Genomic DNA, 17500 nt, shown 5'->3' with positions numbered 1-17500 from the left:
ATAGTAGATGGAAATAGGTAGGTGTGTTTCATAGAGGGACTGCCACGTGTAAGCCTGCTCCCTTCTTGCACCTTCCATTATTTACTATGTTCTTATGTATGTTCACCTGAGACTGATTGTAACACCTGCAAATGTTAATTGAGCCACAGAACACCTGAGAACATTGATATTTGCACCTGGAATAGTTACATAGCGCTTAAGGTCAATATTGCACTGGAAAATCACCTTGAAATCACTTGAAAAACAGAATTACCACTTGAAAACACATGACAAACTTAATTAAATGACAGAAAACACTTGAGGAAAATTAATAAACACCTTAAGAGATTTAATTAACACTTGAAAACTAGAATACCACTTGAAAACACTAACCTAACCTAACCTAACCTAACCAAACTAACCTAACCTAACCTAACCTAACCTAACCTAACCAAACTAACCTAACCTAACCTAACCTAACCAAACTAACCTAACCTAACCTAACCTAACCTAACCAAACTAACCTAACCTAACCTAACCTAACCTAACCTAACCTAACCTAACCTAACCTAACCTAACCTTTGTGACTTAATTAACACTTGAAAAAATACCTTCAAAACTGAAATACTACTTGAAAAACACTGGAAAACACATTTGTGACTTAATTAACCTTTGAAAAACACCTTGAAAACTGGAATACCTTTTCAAAACAGCTGAAAACATCTTTGAGACTTAATTAACACTTGAAAAACACTTGAAAACACCTTTGTGACTTAATTAACACTTGAAAAATTACCTTCAAAACTGAAATACCACTTGAAAAACACTGGAAAACACCTTTGTGACTTAATTAACATTTGAAAGTTTAATTATCACTTGAAAAAAACACTTGAAATTTTTTAATCATTACCTGGAAAACCTTTGAAACTTAATTATCACTTAGAAAGGAAAAAAGAAACTTGGAAAATTAAATAAAACCACTTGAAAACACTAACAATTATAAAAAAAAGACCCAGAACTAAAAACAAATAAATAACTACCTGGAATTTATCAGAAAAAACTAATTATTTCACCTGGAACGACTTTTGCAACCACTTGAGCGCACCTGTCACCCACTTAGCACCACCACCACCACCACCACAAGCCACTGGAACCACCTACTACCACCTGTAATCCTGGAATCTACACTTTCACCCTGTACTGAAATCTGGAATAACCTGGAATTGTGTGGCAGCATTTAGAAGTGTCTGAGTTGAAACATTTCTTCAATACTCCAACTGTCACTATCAAAATACACTTATAAACACTTAGAACACATCAAAACACTCTCAAAACACACAAAACACCCCAAAACACACTCAAATACACTTATAAACACTTAGAACACATCAAAACACTCTCAAAACACACAAAACACCCCAAAACACACTCAAAACCACTCTAAACATCCCAAAACACACTTAAACACACACAAAACATACCAGAACACTTAAATACACCAAAACACACTTAAAACAGACTTAAACACACCAAAACACACCAAAACACACTTAAACACTCAAAATACTCCCAAACACACTCAAAACACACCAAAACACACTTAAACACACTCAAAATACTCCCAAACACACTTAAAACACCTTCAAACACACCCAAACACACTCAAAACATTCCCAAACACACTCAAACATACCTAAACACACCCCAAAATACCTCAAAATACCTAAACAAACATCCCAAATATATCTTCATAAAACACTTGAACACACACATGGCTACCCATCACTGAAACTCAGCCACCCATCTCTTAAACACAAGGGTATCCCATTTAAAACACCCATTCCTACACCTCCATTCCTGCCCATTCCAGCTCCAGTCAGCTTTTCCCCTATTCCTGTGCCTTCCAGTCAGTTCTGCCTTATTCCAGCACAATTCCAGTCTCTGCTGTATTCCTATTAAATTCCAGTCAGTTTTGGCCCATTTCCACCCATTCCTGTTAGATTTTCCTGTATTCCCAATCCATTCCAGTCTTGCTTCCCTTTATTTCCAGTCTGCTTAGCCCAATTCCAGTCCCATCTACCCCAATTCCAGTACTCCCCAATTTCTCCCCATCTCAGCCCATCACTGCTACACCCAACTTTAAAACACTGATCCAAACACCCGTTTAACTGCCCTCCCCAACCCTCACACACCCCTCAACACACACACACACACACACACACACACAAAGATACCCATAAACACACCTAAAATATTTTAAAACACACAAAAAACACTAGATACACATCTAAACACACCCAAGACAGCTTCAGGCACACTCAAAACACCCCAAAATTTATCCAAAACACCACATAACTTACCCAGACACCCCCAGGACCCCCAAACACCCCACCATGCCTCTCTCAATCACCAGTCACCACCACCTCAGCCCCACCATCAACATGTACAGCAAGGAAGGCGCAGGGGACTCGGGCCCTGACAGACACCACACTGGGGACTACCTGGCACCCTTAGCTTCTGTAGATCTGTCCCGTGTCAACACCCCTGGCGGATCTCCCTCCCCATGACCCGGCCATCACCCCGCCCTTGAGGACCCCAATTGGGAGCCCCCGGAGGACCAAGGGATGTTGCTGAGGTCACACCCGAGCCCAAAATCTTGACACCCCTTCAAGATTCCGAGCCGTTTAACGAAGGGCCGCCCGACAGGTTTGTTTTGGGTGTGTGTGTAGGTTTGTACGGCTCCACTGGGTTGGGGAGTGTTGTTTGGGGAGGAGTGGTGTCAGCTGTTGTGTTCCAGAGAGGCTTGGTTCATGTTTGTGTAGGTTTGGTAAGTGTGTTTTTGCTTTATATATATATATATATCTTTGGTTTTTATCTTATTGTCTTATCTTCTTCTTCTTCTTCTTCTATTTGCCTTTCTTCTTGTTCTTCTTCTTATTCATGTTTCTCTTGTTCTTATTCTTATTATTCTTCTCTTTCTGCCTCCTCCTTCTCCTTCCCCCTTCTTTCTCCTCCTCCTCCTCTGTCTTTTGTTATCCTCCTCCTCTTCCTCCTCCTCCTCCTCCTCCTCCTCCTCCTAACCTCTCTCCTCTTTCCAGGTACTGCCTTGTGTTCCTGACCTTAGTTGTGCACGGAGTCTGAACACTGATGCCTTGGAATATGTTCATCACTGCCAAGAACGTAGGTAGAGAGAGAGAGAGAGAGAGAGAGAGAGAGAGAGAGAGAGAGAGAGAGAGAGTTGTATTATCAATCATTCCCTATTCATTCTTTATTTCTTATTTTTGTTATTATTATTTTGTGTATCATTGAAGTGTATGTGTGTGTGTGTGTGAGAGAGAGAGAGAGAGAGAGAGACAGAATATTAAACTAATTTATCTTATTTGAATTACATATAAGGGGTGATTACATATTGGGGTGAGGGGGGGTGAGGGACACGTCTGAGTTAGTGTGGGTGTGTTTGGGTGTGTTTGGAGGTGTGTAGTGTTGTCTGGGTGTGTGTGTGTGTGTTTGCAGGTGTGTGGTGTTGTCTGAGTGTGTGTGTGTGTGTTTGCAGGTGTGTGGTGTTGTCTGGGTGTGTGTGTGTGTGTGTGTTTGCGGGTTGTTCAGAGGTGTTTGGAAGTGTAAAGGAAATGAAGTTAATAATGACTAAGAAATGAAGGAATTACAGAGAGAGAGAGAGAGAGAGAGAGAGAGAGAGAGAGAGAGAGAGAGAGAGAGAGAGAGAGAGAGAGAATGTTTAGAAGAAGGAAGGAAGGAAGGAAAAGATTGAGAAACAGTAGAAAGAATGAATAAAAATATGAGAGAGAGAGAGAGAGAGAGAGAGAGAGAGAGAGAGAGAGAGAGAGAGAGAGAGAGAGAGAGAGAGAGAGAGAGAGAGAGAGAGTTACCTTTAATTACTATGGGGAAAAAGAAAATTAAGTCAGATTTTTAAAGATAATAATTTTTTTTTCTTCTTAATTAAGGGTGAACTAATTATCTTCCTCCTCCTCCTCCTCCTTCTCCTCCTCCTCCTCCTCCTCCTCCTCGTCCTCCTCCTCCTCCTCCTCCTCCTCCTCCTCCTCCTCCTCCTCCTCCTCCTCCTCCTCCTTTTCTTCTTCCTCTTCTTCCTTCTCCTTCTCCTTCTACCTATTCACCAGTCTTTTCTCAAGGGTGTAATTGCAGAAATGTTGTTAATCTGTCACTGGAACCTTAAAAACACCCTTGAAAACCTGTGTTAGTTCAATGAGAGCCTTTTAAAAGAGTGGTTCTCCTGTTAATAATATAGAAATGTTATTAATCTGTCACTAGAACCTTAAAAACACCCTTGAAAACCTGCATCACTTCAATTACAGCCTTTGGAAAGTAATGGAGGTTCTCAAGAGTGTTTCTCCTGTTAATAATATAGAAATGTTATTAATCTGTCACTAGAACCTTAAAAACACCCTTGAGAACCTCCACCACTTCAACTAGAGAGAGAGAGAGAGAGAGAGAGAGAGAGAGAGAGAGAGAGAGAGAGAGAGAGAGAGAGAGAGAGAGAGAGAGAGATTCTAACTTAAACGTCTACTTTGATGATTGCAGAGGAAGACAGGAGGAGGAGGAGGAGGAAGAGGAGGAGGAGGAGGAGGAGGATAAATAATTTAGTTTCTATCTGTTTTTTTTCTTTATCTCTTCCTTATCTTCTCTCCTCCTCCTCGTCCTCCTCCTCGTCCTCCTCCTCCTCCTCATCACCATCACCATCACCATTCCTGCTAACCCATTCCCCTCCCATTACAGTTGCCATTGGGATCTTCCAGAACACAGTGTATGGGACAGCTGCCCATCTCCCATTTAGCTACACGGTGGCGGTGGTGCTGGACTCGGTAAGTGATGGGTGATGGGGAAGAAATGGGTGAAGAAATGGGTGACAGGGAGAAAATAATGTTTTTTTGTTTATTTATTTAATTTTTTTTGATGGGTAAGGAATGGGTGGTGGAGAAAATAGCGTTTTATTTATTTATTCATTTATTTATCTTCTTCCTGACCTCTTCTCCACTCAAGTAAACTATATCATGTCCCACCAATTCTCTCTCTCTCTCTCTCTCTCTTGAAGTTTTCTATTATTTTCTCTCAAATTAAAGAGGGGTGGTGGAGTTTGACCTCTCTATACCTCACCTGCCTATCACTGAAACTTTTGAATGGAGTTTACTTTAGGAGATACTAGCAGGTTAGGTGGTCAGATATACCTCTCCTAGCTGAATTTACCGAGTAATTGAAATAACTATGTTTTCAGTATAGTCTCCCACACACACACAGACAAAATTAAGTCTTTAAAAATACGATATAATTGCTAATATCTTGTGTGGAGTAGGTAATGTAGGCTTCACACATAAACAAACTTGAGTCTTTAGAGAATAAGTTATAATTCCTAATATCTTGTGTGGGAAAATGTTTTGGATTCATTTTAATTAAGTCATCCTCACCCATAAAACAAAGTTGAGTTAGAGGATATGATAAACAGATTACATCAAGCATTTATCAGACTGAAATGTGTTAGGCTTCAATACTGTAAAATGTTTTGGGACCGTAAGTAAAGCAGATATGTAAAGCCAGGAGTGTTCTAGAGCAAACAGTTTTTATCTTAAGTACAGCCACTGGGATTATGTGTGTAATGAAGATTTGTAGACCAAGAAATTCCCCCATCCACCCAAATAAAAAAATAAAAAAGATTTATATAATTGGATTGGTTCATCATTAACACTGTCACTAAAGCATTACAAAATAAGAACATGAGAAATTAATAATGGGAAAAATACGAAAAAAAGCCAGAGATAAATGCTAACATAACCATAACAAAGAAAATATTTAAGCCCGCGGTCTCTTCCCCTTGTAAGTCACGTAGCGCAGGTCAGGAATGGCTTGGCTTCAAAATGTGGCTTTTTTTTCCTGCTCCCTCCTTCAGCTGCACTTTTCCCGCGGTGAGTAGAAAGATTAAGGTTAAGGGAATGTACAGATGCCTCGGTGTGCACTTAAATAGAGGAATTGTGGAAATACAGAATAGATATTTGTTTCCATTTGGGATTCTGTTGGTTTCTTGAGATTAATGAAGTTTTTGGTAGGAATTTCTCACTATAAGTAGCATATCCCATCAATGCAAGCTCATGAAAGACTGTCTACATTTAAAACCTTAATTTCTTAATAACAGGCTGCTGTGACTTGTATAAGGTTATTAATTTGATATTGCATGGCAAGATGTGTAGCAATGGGTGATCTTTAACCCTTTCACTGTGACACAAAGCAATTAGCAGTGCCAGAAGCAATGTGTGGAGTCCTTATAAGCATAACTAACAGAAATTAATAACTGGGAACCCATTTTGACTAAGCCATAAGCCCAGTCATCCTGGGACCACATTCCTTCATGAGTGGCACCAGGTTAGGTGGTGGTAGTGGTGGTTAGGTTAGGTTAATGACTCCCTAGGGTGTGTGTGTGTGTGTGTGTGTGTGTGTGTGTGTGTGTGTGTGTGTGTGTGTGTGTGTGTGTGTGTGTGTTATATATGCTTTTTTTTTTTTTTTTTTTTTTTTTTTTTTTTTTTTTTTTTTTTTTTAGGGTGTGGTATAAAATTTCAGTTTAACAAAGTACATGCAATGTTGTTTTTGTGTTCCTGTGCCCCAGTCAAGCTTGAGTAGCTGGTGGGAAAGCCAAAATGAACCACTTTTCACATTCCTGAATTGTCTAAGAATGAGAATTAGAATATTATGAAAACAGGGCTTTGCTGAGGTCATTAACCTAACCTAAACTACCTTCATTAACCTCCTTCATTAACCTAATTTAACCAAAAATGACCTAGCCTAATAAGTACTAATTTGCAAGTATTCACTAAGTTAACTTGTACCGGGAAGGTCTCGTGTCTCGGGTCACTTCAAAGGAACACTTCAAGGGAATATTCATGAGGTGTGTGTGTGTGTGTGTGTGTGTGTGTGTGTGTGTGTGTGTGTGTGTGTGTGTGTGTGTGTGTGTGTGTGTGTAATAATAATAATAATAATAATAATAATAATAAAGGGTTTATTCTTTAGGCAGTCAACAAAGTGAAAATGTACATTGGTGGTGGGGAAATACTTGACATTAATCCTAAAGGTAAGTCAAATCTAGAAGAGACTATTGATTGATGGCTCACACCATGGTGGGAATCGCACTGAGTCTGTACCGGTCCGTACGTGGCACCTTTAGGGGCGTCATCTTATTGTGGTGTCTGGTGGCACGAGTAGGCCGAGGCGCGTCAGGCGGCAGCATGTTTCTGAGACGTGTGTGTGTGTGTGTGTGTGTGTGTGTGTGTGTGTGTGTGTGTGTGTGTGTGTGTGTGTGTGTGTGAGAGAGAGAGAGTGAGAGAGAGGTTATTTTCTTGTTATGTGAGGTGAGTGTAGGTTAGGTTAGGTTAGGTTCAAGGAAATATTCATGAGGTGTGTGTGTGTGTGTGTGTGTGTGTGTGTGTGTGTGTGTGTGTGTGTGTGTGTGTGTGTGTGTGTGTGTGTGTGTGTGTGTGTGAGGTTGTTTTGTTGTTATGTGAGGTGAGTGTAGGTAGGTGTTATGCAGACTGTATATTGAAATATTTCAAGGCAGCTGTGTTATTAATATGCATTGAATACACATTGACACATTGATATGGTGTTATTTGGGAGGGACTAAAGGGCATTTTAATATAATTTTAATGTTAATTTATGGGTGCAGCTAACTAAGGTTTTGTACGTTGGAGAGTGTTGGGCTGCATTCATATCCTGTGTGGTGCCTCACCTTGCATTGTACTCATATTCATTCCAGACAAATAGCCAACCTTTGAACAAGAAATAACGGGTTCAAGCTTGAAAAATTTAGGTTTAGGAAGGAGATAGGAAAAAACTGGTTCTCAAATCGAGTGGTAGATGAGTGGAACGGACTCAGTAATCATGTAGTTAGTGGTAGGACACTAGAGAGCTTTAAGAGAAGATTAGACAAGTTTATGGATGGGGATAACAGATGGAAATAGGTTGGAGTGTTTCAAACAGGGACTGCCACGTGTAAGCCTGCTCCCTTCTTGCAGCTTCCCTTATTTCTTATGTTCTTATGTTCTTATGTGATTGTATGGATGGCATATGAATTATTTAATGATCATCAATGTGATTTTCAGACACACTTCAGTCACAAGATGAATGCAGTCAGCTACAGCATGACATAGACAAGCTATAGACAGTTGAGAGAGGAAGAAGTCAGTGGCACCCTCACCTCAGACAAGACAAAGCTAACAATTGATAATGAAAGGTGACATTATTCTCTTTAAAGGACTCTATTATTATTGTACCCATGAAATCTGTTCTATTTTTTATTTATTTCTCTGTATTATAAGTATTTTGTATGTAAACTCCGATCACAATCTCATATCTTTATCTTGTCCTATCACTCCAATCCCTCCTCAGGATCCCCCTAAGTGAAGGTGCCTCTGGCGTTTTGCCTCTGCTAGTTGGGGGGACCTGAGGAGGTATTTTGCTGATTTTCCTTGGAATGACTACTGCTTCCGTGTCAGAGAGCCGTCTTTGTGTGCTGAGCGCATAACAGAGGTGATAGTGTCTGGCATGGAGGCGTACATTCCTCACTCTTTTTCTTGCCCTAAACCTTCTAAACCTTGGTTTAACACAGCTTGTTCTCGTGCTATACATGATAGAGAGGTGGCCCACAAAAGGTACTTAAGCCTTCCATCACCAGAATCTCATGCACTTTATATTTCTGCCCAGAACCATGCCAAGTCTGTTCTCCAACTAGCCAAAAACTCCTTCATTAACAGAAAATGTCAAAACCTTTCAAGATCTAATTCCCCTCGTGATTTCTGGCATCTAGCCAAAAATATCTCCAATAACTTTGCTTCTTCTTCTTTCCTTCCTCTATTTCAACCAGATGGCACCACTGCTATCACATCTATTTCTAAAGCTGAACTCTTTGCTCAAACCTTTGCTAAAAACTCTACCTTGGAGGATTCTGGGCTTGTTCCTCCCTCTCCTCCACCCTCTGACTACTTCATGCCACCTATTAAAATTCTTTGCAATGATGTCTTCCATGCCCTCGCTGGCCTAAACCCTCGGAAGGCTTATGGACCTGATGGGGTCCCTCCTATTGTTCTCCGAAACTGTGCCTCCGTGCTTGCACCTTGCCTAGTCAAACTCTTTCAGCTGTGTCTGTCAACATCTACCTTTCCTTCTTGCTGGAAGTTTGCCTACATTCAACCTGTTCCTAAAAAGGGTGACCGTTCTAATCCCTCAAACTACCGTCCTATTGCTTTAATTTCCTGCCTATCTAAAGTTTTTGAATCTATCCTCAACAGGGAGATTCTTAAACATCTATCACTTCACAACCTTCTATCTGATCACCAGTATGGGTTCCGTCAAGGCCGCTCTACTGGTGATATTCTGGCTTTCCTTACTGAGTCTTGGTCATCCTCTTTTAGAGATTTTGGTGAAACTTTTGCTGTTGCCTTGGACATATCAAAAGCTTTTGATAGAGTCTGGCACAAAGCTTTGATCTCCAAACTACCCTCCTACGGTTTCTATCCTTCTCTCTGTAACTTCATCTCAAGTTTCCTTTCTGACCGTTCTATTGCTGCTGTGGTAGACAGTCACTGTTCTTCTCCTAAATCTATTAACAGTGGTGTTCCTCAGCGTTCTGTCACCCACTCTCTTCTTATTATTCATTAATGATCTTCTAAACCAAACTTCTTGTCTTATCCACTCCTACGCTGATGATACCACCCTGCACTTTTCCACGTCTTTTCATAGACTTGCAACCCTTCAGGAGGTAAACATATCACGCAGGGAAGCCACAGAACGCCTGACTTCTGATCTTTCCAAAATTTCTGATTGGGGCAGAGCAAACTTGGTATTGTTCAATGCCTCAAAAACTCAATTCCTCCATCTATCAACTCGACACAACCTTCCAGACAACTATCCCCTCTTCTTCAATGACACTCAACTGTCCCCTCTTCTACACTGAATATCCTTGGTCTGCCCTTTACTTATAATCTGAACTGGAAACTTCACATCTCATCTCTAGCTAAAACAGCTTCTATGAAGTTAGGTGGTCTGAGACGTCTCCTCCAGTTTTTCTAACCCCCCCAGCTGCTAACTCTGTACAAGGGCCTTATCCGTCCATGTATGGAGTATGCTTCACATGTCTGGGGGGGTTTCACACATACTGCTCTTCTAGACAGGGTGGAATCAAAAGCTTTTCATCTCATCAACTCCTCTCCTCTAACTGACTGTCTTCAGCCTCTCTCTCACCGCCATAATGTTGCATATCTAGCTGTCTTTTACTGCTATTTTCATAGTAGTAGTAGTAGTAGTAGTAGTAGTAGTAGTAGTAGTAGTAGTAGTAGTAGTAGTAGCTCTGGGAAGATGCCAGGCAGGAATGGGAGAGGGCCTAAAGAGGAGAGGTGGTGCTTGCTTTCCTGGAACACAAACAGCTGGAGTGAGGGAAAGTGGAGGGATTGTGGTGTCCTTCCTACATAAAAAAAAAAAAAGAAAAAAAAAGGTTGACACAAATGTAAAAATATTAATAATGCATACATGTACTAAGGCTGTTTTCCACAAAAATGGTAATGATAAAAAAAATAGTAATAATAAAAATGATGGTAATACAGTCATCTCTCATTATTCACGGCTTCAGTGTCCACACTTTCACTTTTACATGGATTGCTGCTGACCACAGATTCAAATAACTCCTTTTTTTCTTTCTGAGTTAAGTGATAAAATGTTTGTAAGCATGTACATGTTGTTAAGGGAGGCTGTAATACTTTGCAGCGGTGCCAGAGAAGCGATGCCTTCACCCACGCTGTGTTCACCACGATGGAGGAGTGCCCACACTTCCAGGACCTTACTGTTAAGAGGTTCCTGAAGACCCTACTTGAGCACAACCGCCGAGACATTCTCTCCAAGCTGGAGAAGTTTGTGCGCCTGAGTGAGTCGCTTCAGTGTCTTGGCGAACATAACAACATGAGAACATGAGGGGAGCTGCAAGGAGCCATCAGGCCTGCACATGGCACTTCCTCAATTGAATGTGTCTACCTATTTCTACTTATCCCTATCCCTAGATTTGTGTATCTTCTTTTAAAATCTCCCTAGTGACTCAGCACTAACAACCTGATTACTGAGTCTGTTCTTTTCATCCACCACTCTTTGAGAATTAGTTCCTTGCACTCTGCTGCTTTGACTGGCCACTACTGCACGAGCCTGTCTTGACTCCCTGACATCTCAGTCACTTGATTCAAATGTCTGATTAATTAGTTATAATAAATCAATTGGAAGTTTGTTTGATAAGACTGTGGGCCTGTGTAGCCATGGAAGATATTGACTATTGAAATCTTGAGAACACTGTGTTGAAATCTGTCACATTATTCACAGAGCCAGGGAGTGATGCTGCTAAGACCTTCACTGTCTATCCAGAGGGATCCGCAGGTGCTGGTGGTGGAATCTTGCTTGGACAGTGTGCCTGTAACACACAGGCACATTTCTCCAAAAGGTGACACATTATCTTTCAGAATGGCTTCACTCCTGCAAAACAACTGTGTACTTTTCTCTCACAAATCCACACACAGCAGGAACATTTTCCTAAGAGGATGCTGTTCTTATGTGTTGCAGTGCTGTGTCTCTCACTTTCAACAAGCTCTAGTGGAAGTTAAGGGGAGTTTCAATAGTGTTTTTATGGTTTGATTGACTGAACATTGGTGACATTCCTCAGGTTGACGCTGTGCTGCCGGTACTGTCGCCTCAGCTTCTGCGTCAGATTCAGAACAGAGACTTCAGCAGAGAGATTCAGAACAGAGACTTCAGCAGAGAGAGTGAGTGGGAGAAACGCTACAACTGCTTTGCCCACTCGATGATGCTAGACCAGCATGTGGAGTACGGGAGCAAGAATGGGTTCTGCCGTGCCGTTTGTCCTGCCAGATTCCCGGAGGAGGTTGGTGATGCCTCCACTTGCATGTCTTTTCTGTATTTTGTATAGACCTGTTTGTATTTTACAGGATTAAGTCAAGTTCTGTTTGGATGTATGTGACCAGCTGTGCTGTGTCTGACTGTCCTTTTCCACTAGGGACTGATGGGGCTAAGAGTGTGAATGATGTCTGTGTGTGTGTGTGTGTGTGTGTGTGTGTGTGTGTGGGATTGCCAGCTTTTTTTTTTTTTTTTTTTTTTTTTTTTTTTTTTTTTTTTTTTTTTTTTAATGTATGAGTGACACTGGCCAAGGGCAACAAAAATCTTATAAAAATATGCCCACTGAAATGTCAGTCCCATAAAAGGGTCAAAGCAGTGGTCAAAAATTGATGGATAAGTGTCTTGAAACCTCCCTCTTGAAGGAATTCAAGTCATAGGAAGGTGGAAATACAGAAGCAGGCAGGGAGTTCCAGAGTTTACCAGAGAAAGGGATGAATGATTGAGAATACTGGTTAACTCTTGCATTAGAGAGGTGGACAGAATAGGGGTGAGAGAAAGAAGAAAGTCTTGTGCAGCGAGGCCGTGGAAGGAGGGGAGGCATGCAGTTAGCAAGATCAGAAGAGCAGTTAGCATGAAAATAGCGGGAGAAGACAGCTAGATATGCAACATTGCGGCGGTGAGAGAGGGGCTGAAGACAGTCAGTTAGAGGAGAGGAGTTGATGAGACGAAAAGCTTTTGATTCCACCCTGTCTAGAAGAGCAGTATGAGTGGAACCCCCCAGACATGTGAAGCATACTCCATACATGGATGGATAAGGCCCTTGTACAGAGTTAGCAGCTGGGGGGGTGAGAAAACTGGCGGAGACGTCTCAGAACACCTAACTTCATAGATGCTGTTTTAGCTAGAGATGAGATGTGAAGTTTCCAGTTCAGATTATAAGTAAAGGACAGACCGAGGATGTTCAGTGTAGAAGAGGGGACAGTTGAGTGTCATTGAAGAAGAGGGGATAGTTGTCTGGAAGGTTGTGTCGAGTTGATAGATGGAGGAATTGAGTTTTTGAGGCATTGAACAATACCAAGTTTGCTCTGCCCCAATCAGAAATTTTGGAAAGATCAGAAGTCAGGCGTTCTGTGGCTTCCCTGCGTGATATGTTTACCTCCTGAAGGGTTGCACGTCTATGAAAAGACGTGGAAAAGTGCAGGGTGGTATCATCAGAGTAGGAGTGGATAAGACAAGAAGTTTGGTTTAGAAGATCATTAATGAATAATAAGAAGAGAGTGGGTGACAGAACACTGAGGAACACCACTGTTAATAGATTTAGGAGAAGAACAGTGACTGTCTACCACAGCAGCAATAGAACGGTCAGAAAGGAAACTTGAGATGAAGTTACAGAGAGAAGGATAGAAACCGTAGGAGGGTAGTTTGGAAATGCAAGCTTTGTGCCAGACTATCAGAAGCTTTTGATATGTCCAAGGCAACAGCAAAAGTTTCACCAAAATCTCTAAAAGAGGATGATGACCAAGACTCAGTAAGGAAAGCCAGAAGATCACCAGTAGAGCAGCCTTGATGGACCCTAATACTGGCGATCAGATAGAAGAAGGCTGTGAAGTGATAGATGTTTAAGAATATTCCTGTTGAGGGTAGATTAAAAACTTTAGATAGGCAGGAAATTAAAGCAATAGAACTGTTCTTTGAGGAATTAAAACTACTACTACTGCTACTACTACTACTACTACTACTACTACTACTACTACTACTACTACTACTACTACTACTACTACTACTACTACTACTGCTTCTACTCATATCTTTCCTGACCCCCAGACCAACATTTGCTGTGTATAAATGGCACAGTTTGCTGCTTTAATTCTTTTCATTTCTTGAAGGTGCATATCAGTGTATTCTGTCGTGCCTCCCATGCTGTGTAATAATGCTGCAGTGTTTGTTGACTGTGTTTTCCCTCAGGTGACAGAGAAGAGACCTTGGGAGACTTCTGTAAATGAGGAGCAACAAGCACATCTGACTGGAGCCTTTCAGGAACCAACAGTCAGGTGAATACTGTGTTGTGTTAGTACAGTTGAGGTCCTCTGTCTGTAACTTGTGTGCTCTGAAGATGCAATACTCAGTTTTTGAATCCTTGACACTGATAATAACAGTCAAGCATAGTGGGAGATGTCTTTCCCACATTGCCCTGCTTGTTTCCCGCTTGCTACAGCTTAATTCTTCTCATAAGAGTGTTGTGATTGTGGTTGTTCAAGAAGGGATCAGTAATTGTCAGACAGGAAGAAAGATGGGAAGATCAGAAGCAGCCGTCACACAGTTAGTTGGCAAAGGCTTCTCAGTGGTTGGAACAGCTGTTACTCTGTTACCCTGCAACTCCCAAGCCTCTTCTGACTAAAAGAAGGTGCAGCAAATCAGTTTTTACAATGCATCAGCTTACTATTCTTGTATCTGCCTTCCTTTATCACCAAGAGCCTTTCTTTCTCTTGGGAGTGACAGCTATGCCTAGTGCGCCAGTACAGTCTCTGTTACCCTGCAACTCCCAAGCCTCTTCTGACTAAAAGAAGGTGCAGCAAATCAGTTTTTACAATGCAACAGCTTACTATTTTTGTATCTGCCTTTGTCATGGCTTTTGTATCATACCTTTGTCATAGCTTTCGCTGCTGATCTTGCTGTCTCCCTTCCAGTCTCACAAGTAGCAAGCCCTCTCAAACAAGGGCCATCACAGCACTCTTCTCTTTGTTAAGCTTGCCAGGACCCGTTATAATGTAAGAATTAAATGTGAGCCGTGGAATGAGAAGGTGCTGGTAAGGGGGGGACAGGCAGGGAAGCACAGGAGAGACATCCCTCTCTGCTGTGTCTGGCAGTCCCTCTGTGACTAAAAGACAACATGGCATCCTCAGGGCATGGGTGACAATTTGCTACTTTTTGAACACTGAAGCCTTTGTTCTGTGGGTGTGCTGTCATGTTTTTACACTTTGATATTCTTTGTGGCCATTGTAAAGCCACATTGAAGGTAGGTGTAAACCTTGATGCCAACCCCAAGCTGTCCCATTTGATAAATCCACATAAAAATATTAAAAAAACTGGGAAAATGAAATCTGCAGCACTTTCAGTCCCAGGAATTTTGGACAGGGGAATTTCAGCTGTATATAGCATTGTTGGGAGTGTGATAAATGATGAGGTGATGATGGATGGGGTTTTTTCTGAAGGAATTGGAGGAGGGGAGGCAGGCATGCACTTATTAAGATTACAAGAGCAGTAACATTGAAAATAAAGGCATAAGATTGCAAGAGGAGCAACAGATAGCTGGATAATTGCATGTTAGGAGCTCCTGTTAATAATAGGTGTGAGTCTTGATTAACCTAACAAGGAATGATTTCAGTGTGAATGAGTGTGAAATAAGAGGAGAGGATGTGTAGCTCAGGTATTGTGGTGTGTGCATGTGAAAAAGGTATTTGGTTGAAGAGAAATAGATATGGAAGAGTTGTGGGGGTGTTTCAGAATTGTCTGAGCCATCTGATAGGCCAGGAAAGGGAGTGAAGAGTTCGTGGAAAGTAAAGTCTGCGTGAGTGTGGAATATAGCGTGTGAGTGATGCAGAATAAGCAATTTGCATTACTTTTTTTTGCAGAACTTTGTCTTCTTCTGCCAGCACACATACTGTCTGTGCAATCAAGGCTGTGTGATGGTGGTGCCCCATTGCGGGGTCTGATGTGTCTACAGCTAGTGCTGGGTGTGTCCTCTCTGCCTGGTACTGCAGGCTAATGTGTTTGCCTGCTTCAGTGCAAATCTTGCAAGCCAGATCTACCAGCTGTCTCTAGTGTAGTGTCTAGGATGCTTTAAATTTGTGTTTTTATGTATAGTATGAGATAAAATTACAACAATGTGGTCGTGTAAGTTATTTGCATTTTGTAAGTTATTTTGATGGTAAACAATTCATGCCCTCAGGTCAAAAAAGAAAATCAGGATTGGCCAAAAATAGTCAAAGTTTAAGGTGAGACTTGCACATAGAAGCCCTGTCCAAGCGACTCTGGTGGGATGGGGCTTCTATGTGCCAGCCTCATCTTAAACTTAGACTATTTTGGGCCGACGTGACTTTTAAAGTGTTATAGCGTGAAAAAAAACATGTATAATAACCAAGACATTCCCACTCACTTTGTTAGTTGAATGGCCAGTCTGGTGTATTAACAACAGACACATTCTCCCCTTTGCCTCATTAAAAACAAAAGAGCATTGGTTCTTGGAAAAATTAAGATTTGAATACTATATGATACCTGATTGTAACCCTCTATAGTAACAACAGATTTTTTGTTTATTTTTTACTTTTTTACTTTGAACTTACTTTAAAACTGTCAATTTTGCTGTCCACATTTCTATATGATATTTGATATGATGATATAATGTTAACCATAGGAAAATAGGGAAGTTGCAGGCAGCCATTAGCCCTTAACATGACAATCCCTGTATGATTTTTGTTGCCCTTGGCCAGTGTCCTTCCTACATTAAAAAAAATAAAAGAGATATGCCTACCTATTTCCACTCATTATCTCCTTCCACAAGTTTTTGTGTAGTTAACCATAGAACCAAGTTATAAAACATTCTTTGTCCACATTTTCTATACTATATAACTCTATAGGTGTTTATTAAATTTCTCTCTCTCTCTCTCTCTCTCTCTCTCTCTCTCTCTCTCTCTCTCTCTCTCTCTCTCTCTCTCTCTCTCTCTCTCTCTCCTATTTTCAAGGATATAAATTTTCAACATCCTTCATCTCTTCATAGGTCGACTTATTCAACTCTGGGACCTTCTTAATGACTGTTTTTTGTACTTTTTCTAATTTTATAATATTTCTCTTTATATGAGGAGACCACACACACCACTGCCACCTATTCCAATCTTGGTCTTATCATGGAAATCAACTTTTTTTTTTATCATTCCTTCATCTAAATGAGAATGCCATTCTTATTCTTTTTTAACAAATTCATTGTGTTTCCAGTAATTTTATCAGTGTGTCTGTCTGGAGTCAAATGCTGCTCATCTCTATCTGTGGAATTTGTGATATATTACAGATCTAAAGCTGCTGGATCTGTCCAGGAACAATGGATCAAGAACATCTAAAGCAAAGATCACATGGATTACTCCCAAAGAATGAAAGCTTTGCTTTAAGTTTTACTTTGCTCAGTTCATGGTTGACTTGCACCACTAAAACATTTTCTTTTAGAATGTAAAGGTTATGAAAATATAAGAAATTAATTCGATTTACAATCAATTTATCAAAACAAAAGAAATAACAGCAGAAACATTACTTTCAATGATCAAAGATTTAAACATATACAAGAGAAAAAAAATGCATCAAGATTATCTGGAAAATGATCTACAAATGAACACAGGAATTGCAACATGAGTAGAGAAAGCAGCAGCAAAGACTTATCCCACACCTACTACTGAACTCAACTGTCACATGATAAAGTATTGCCAAATTTTTCCTGGTCATTGTGCTATTGCTCCTAAAGATATGTTCTATAACCCAACACTAGATACCACAAGATGTCATCAATACAAAAAATGTTCAAATTAGAATGGTTTTTCAATATCAGAGGAATTATACTTTGGAACTCTTCCCC

General features: G+C 40.7%; 2 protein-coding genes across 5 annotated transcripts in view; one reads left to right on the top strand and one right to left on the bottom strand.

Annotated features, from left to right (window-relative positions):
• The window catches only part of LOC135112423 (cadherin-23-like), a 103267-nt gene that overhangs the window by 48949 nt on the left and 36818 nt on the right, over window positions 1–17500 (bottom strand). Inside the window, exon 4 of one of the 4 annotated variants that reach the window (XR_010274381.1) lies at window positions 17031–17500. This exon is cut by the window's right edge and continues 957 nt beyond it. The exons of the other annotated variants lie outside the window; for them this stretch is intronic. The gene's annotated coding sequence lies outside the window, so the exon portion shown is untranslated. Of the gene's footprint in view, window positions 1–17030 lie in introns of those variants that run through there. 4 annotated transcript variants of the gene reach the window in all.
• Window positions 5792–16410, top strand: LOC135112425 (uncharacterized). Its single transcript, XM_064026888.1, has 7 exons — window positions 5792–5912; window positions 8097–8227; window positions 10753–10909; window positions 11353–11470; window positions 11690–11908; window positions 13846–13931; window positions 15513–16410. The coding sequence occupies exons 3-5, from the start codon at window positions 10798–10800 to the stop codon at window positions 11829–11831; spliced, it is 372 nt and encodes a 123-aa protein (XP_063882958.1). The 5' UTR covers window positions 5792–5912; window positions 8097–8227; window positions 10753–10797; the 3' UTR covers window positions 11832–11908; window positions 13846–13931; window positions 15513–16410.

This window comes from Scylla paramamosain, chromosome 23 (genome assembly GCF_035594125.1).
Source record: "Scylla paramamosain isolate STU-SP2022 chromosome 23, ASM3559412v1, whole genome shotgun sequence".
In the NCBI taxonomy this organism is placed as follows: domain Eukaryota; kingdom Metazoa; phylum Arthropoda; class Malacostraca; order Decapoda; family Portunidae; genus Scylla; species Scylla paramamosain.
This window is presented reverse-complemented; position numbering and strand designations above follow the sequence as displayed.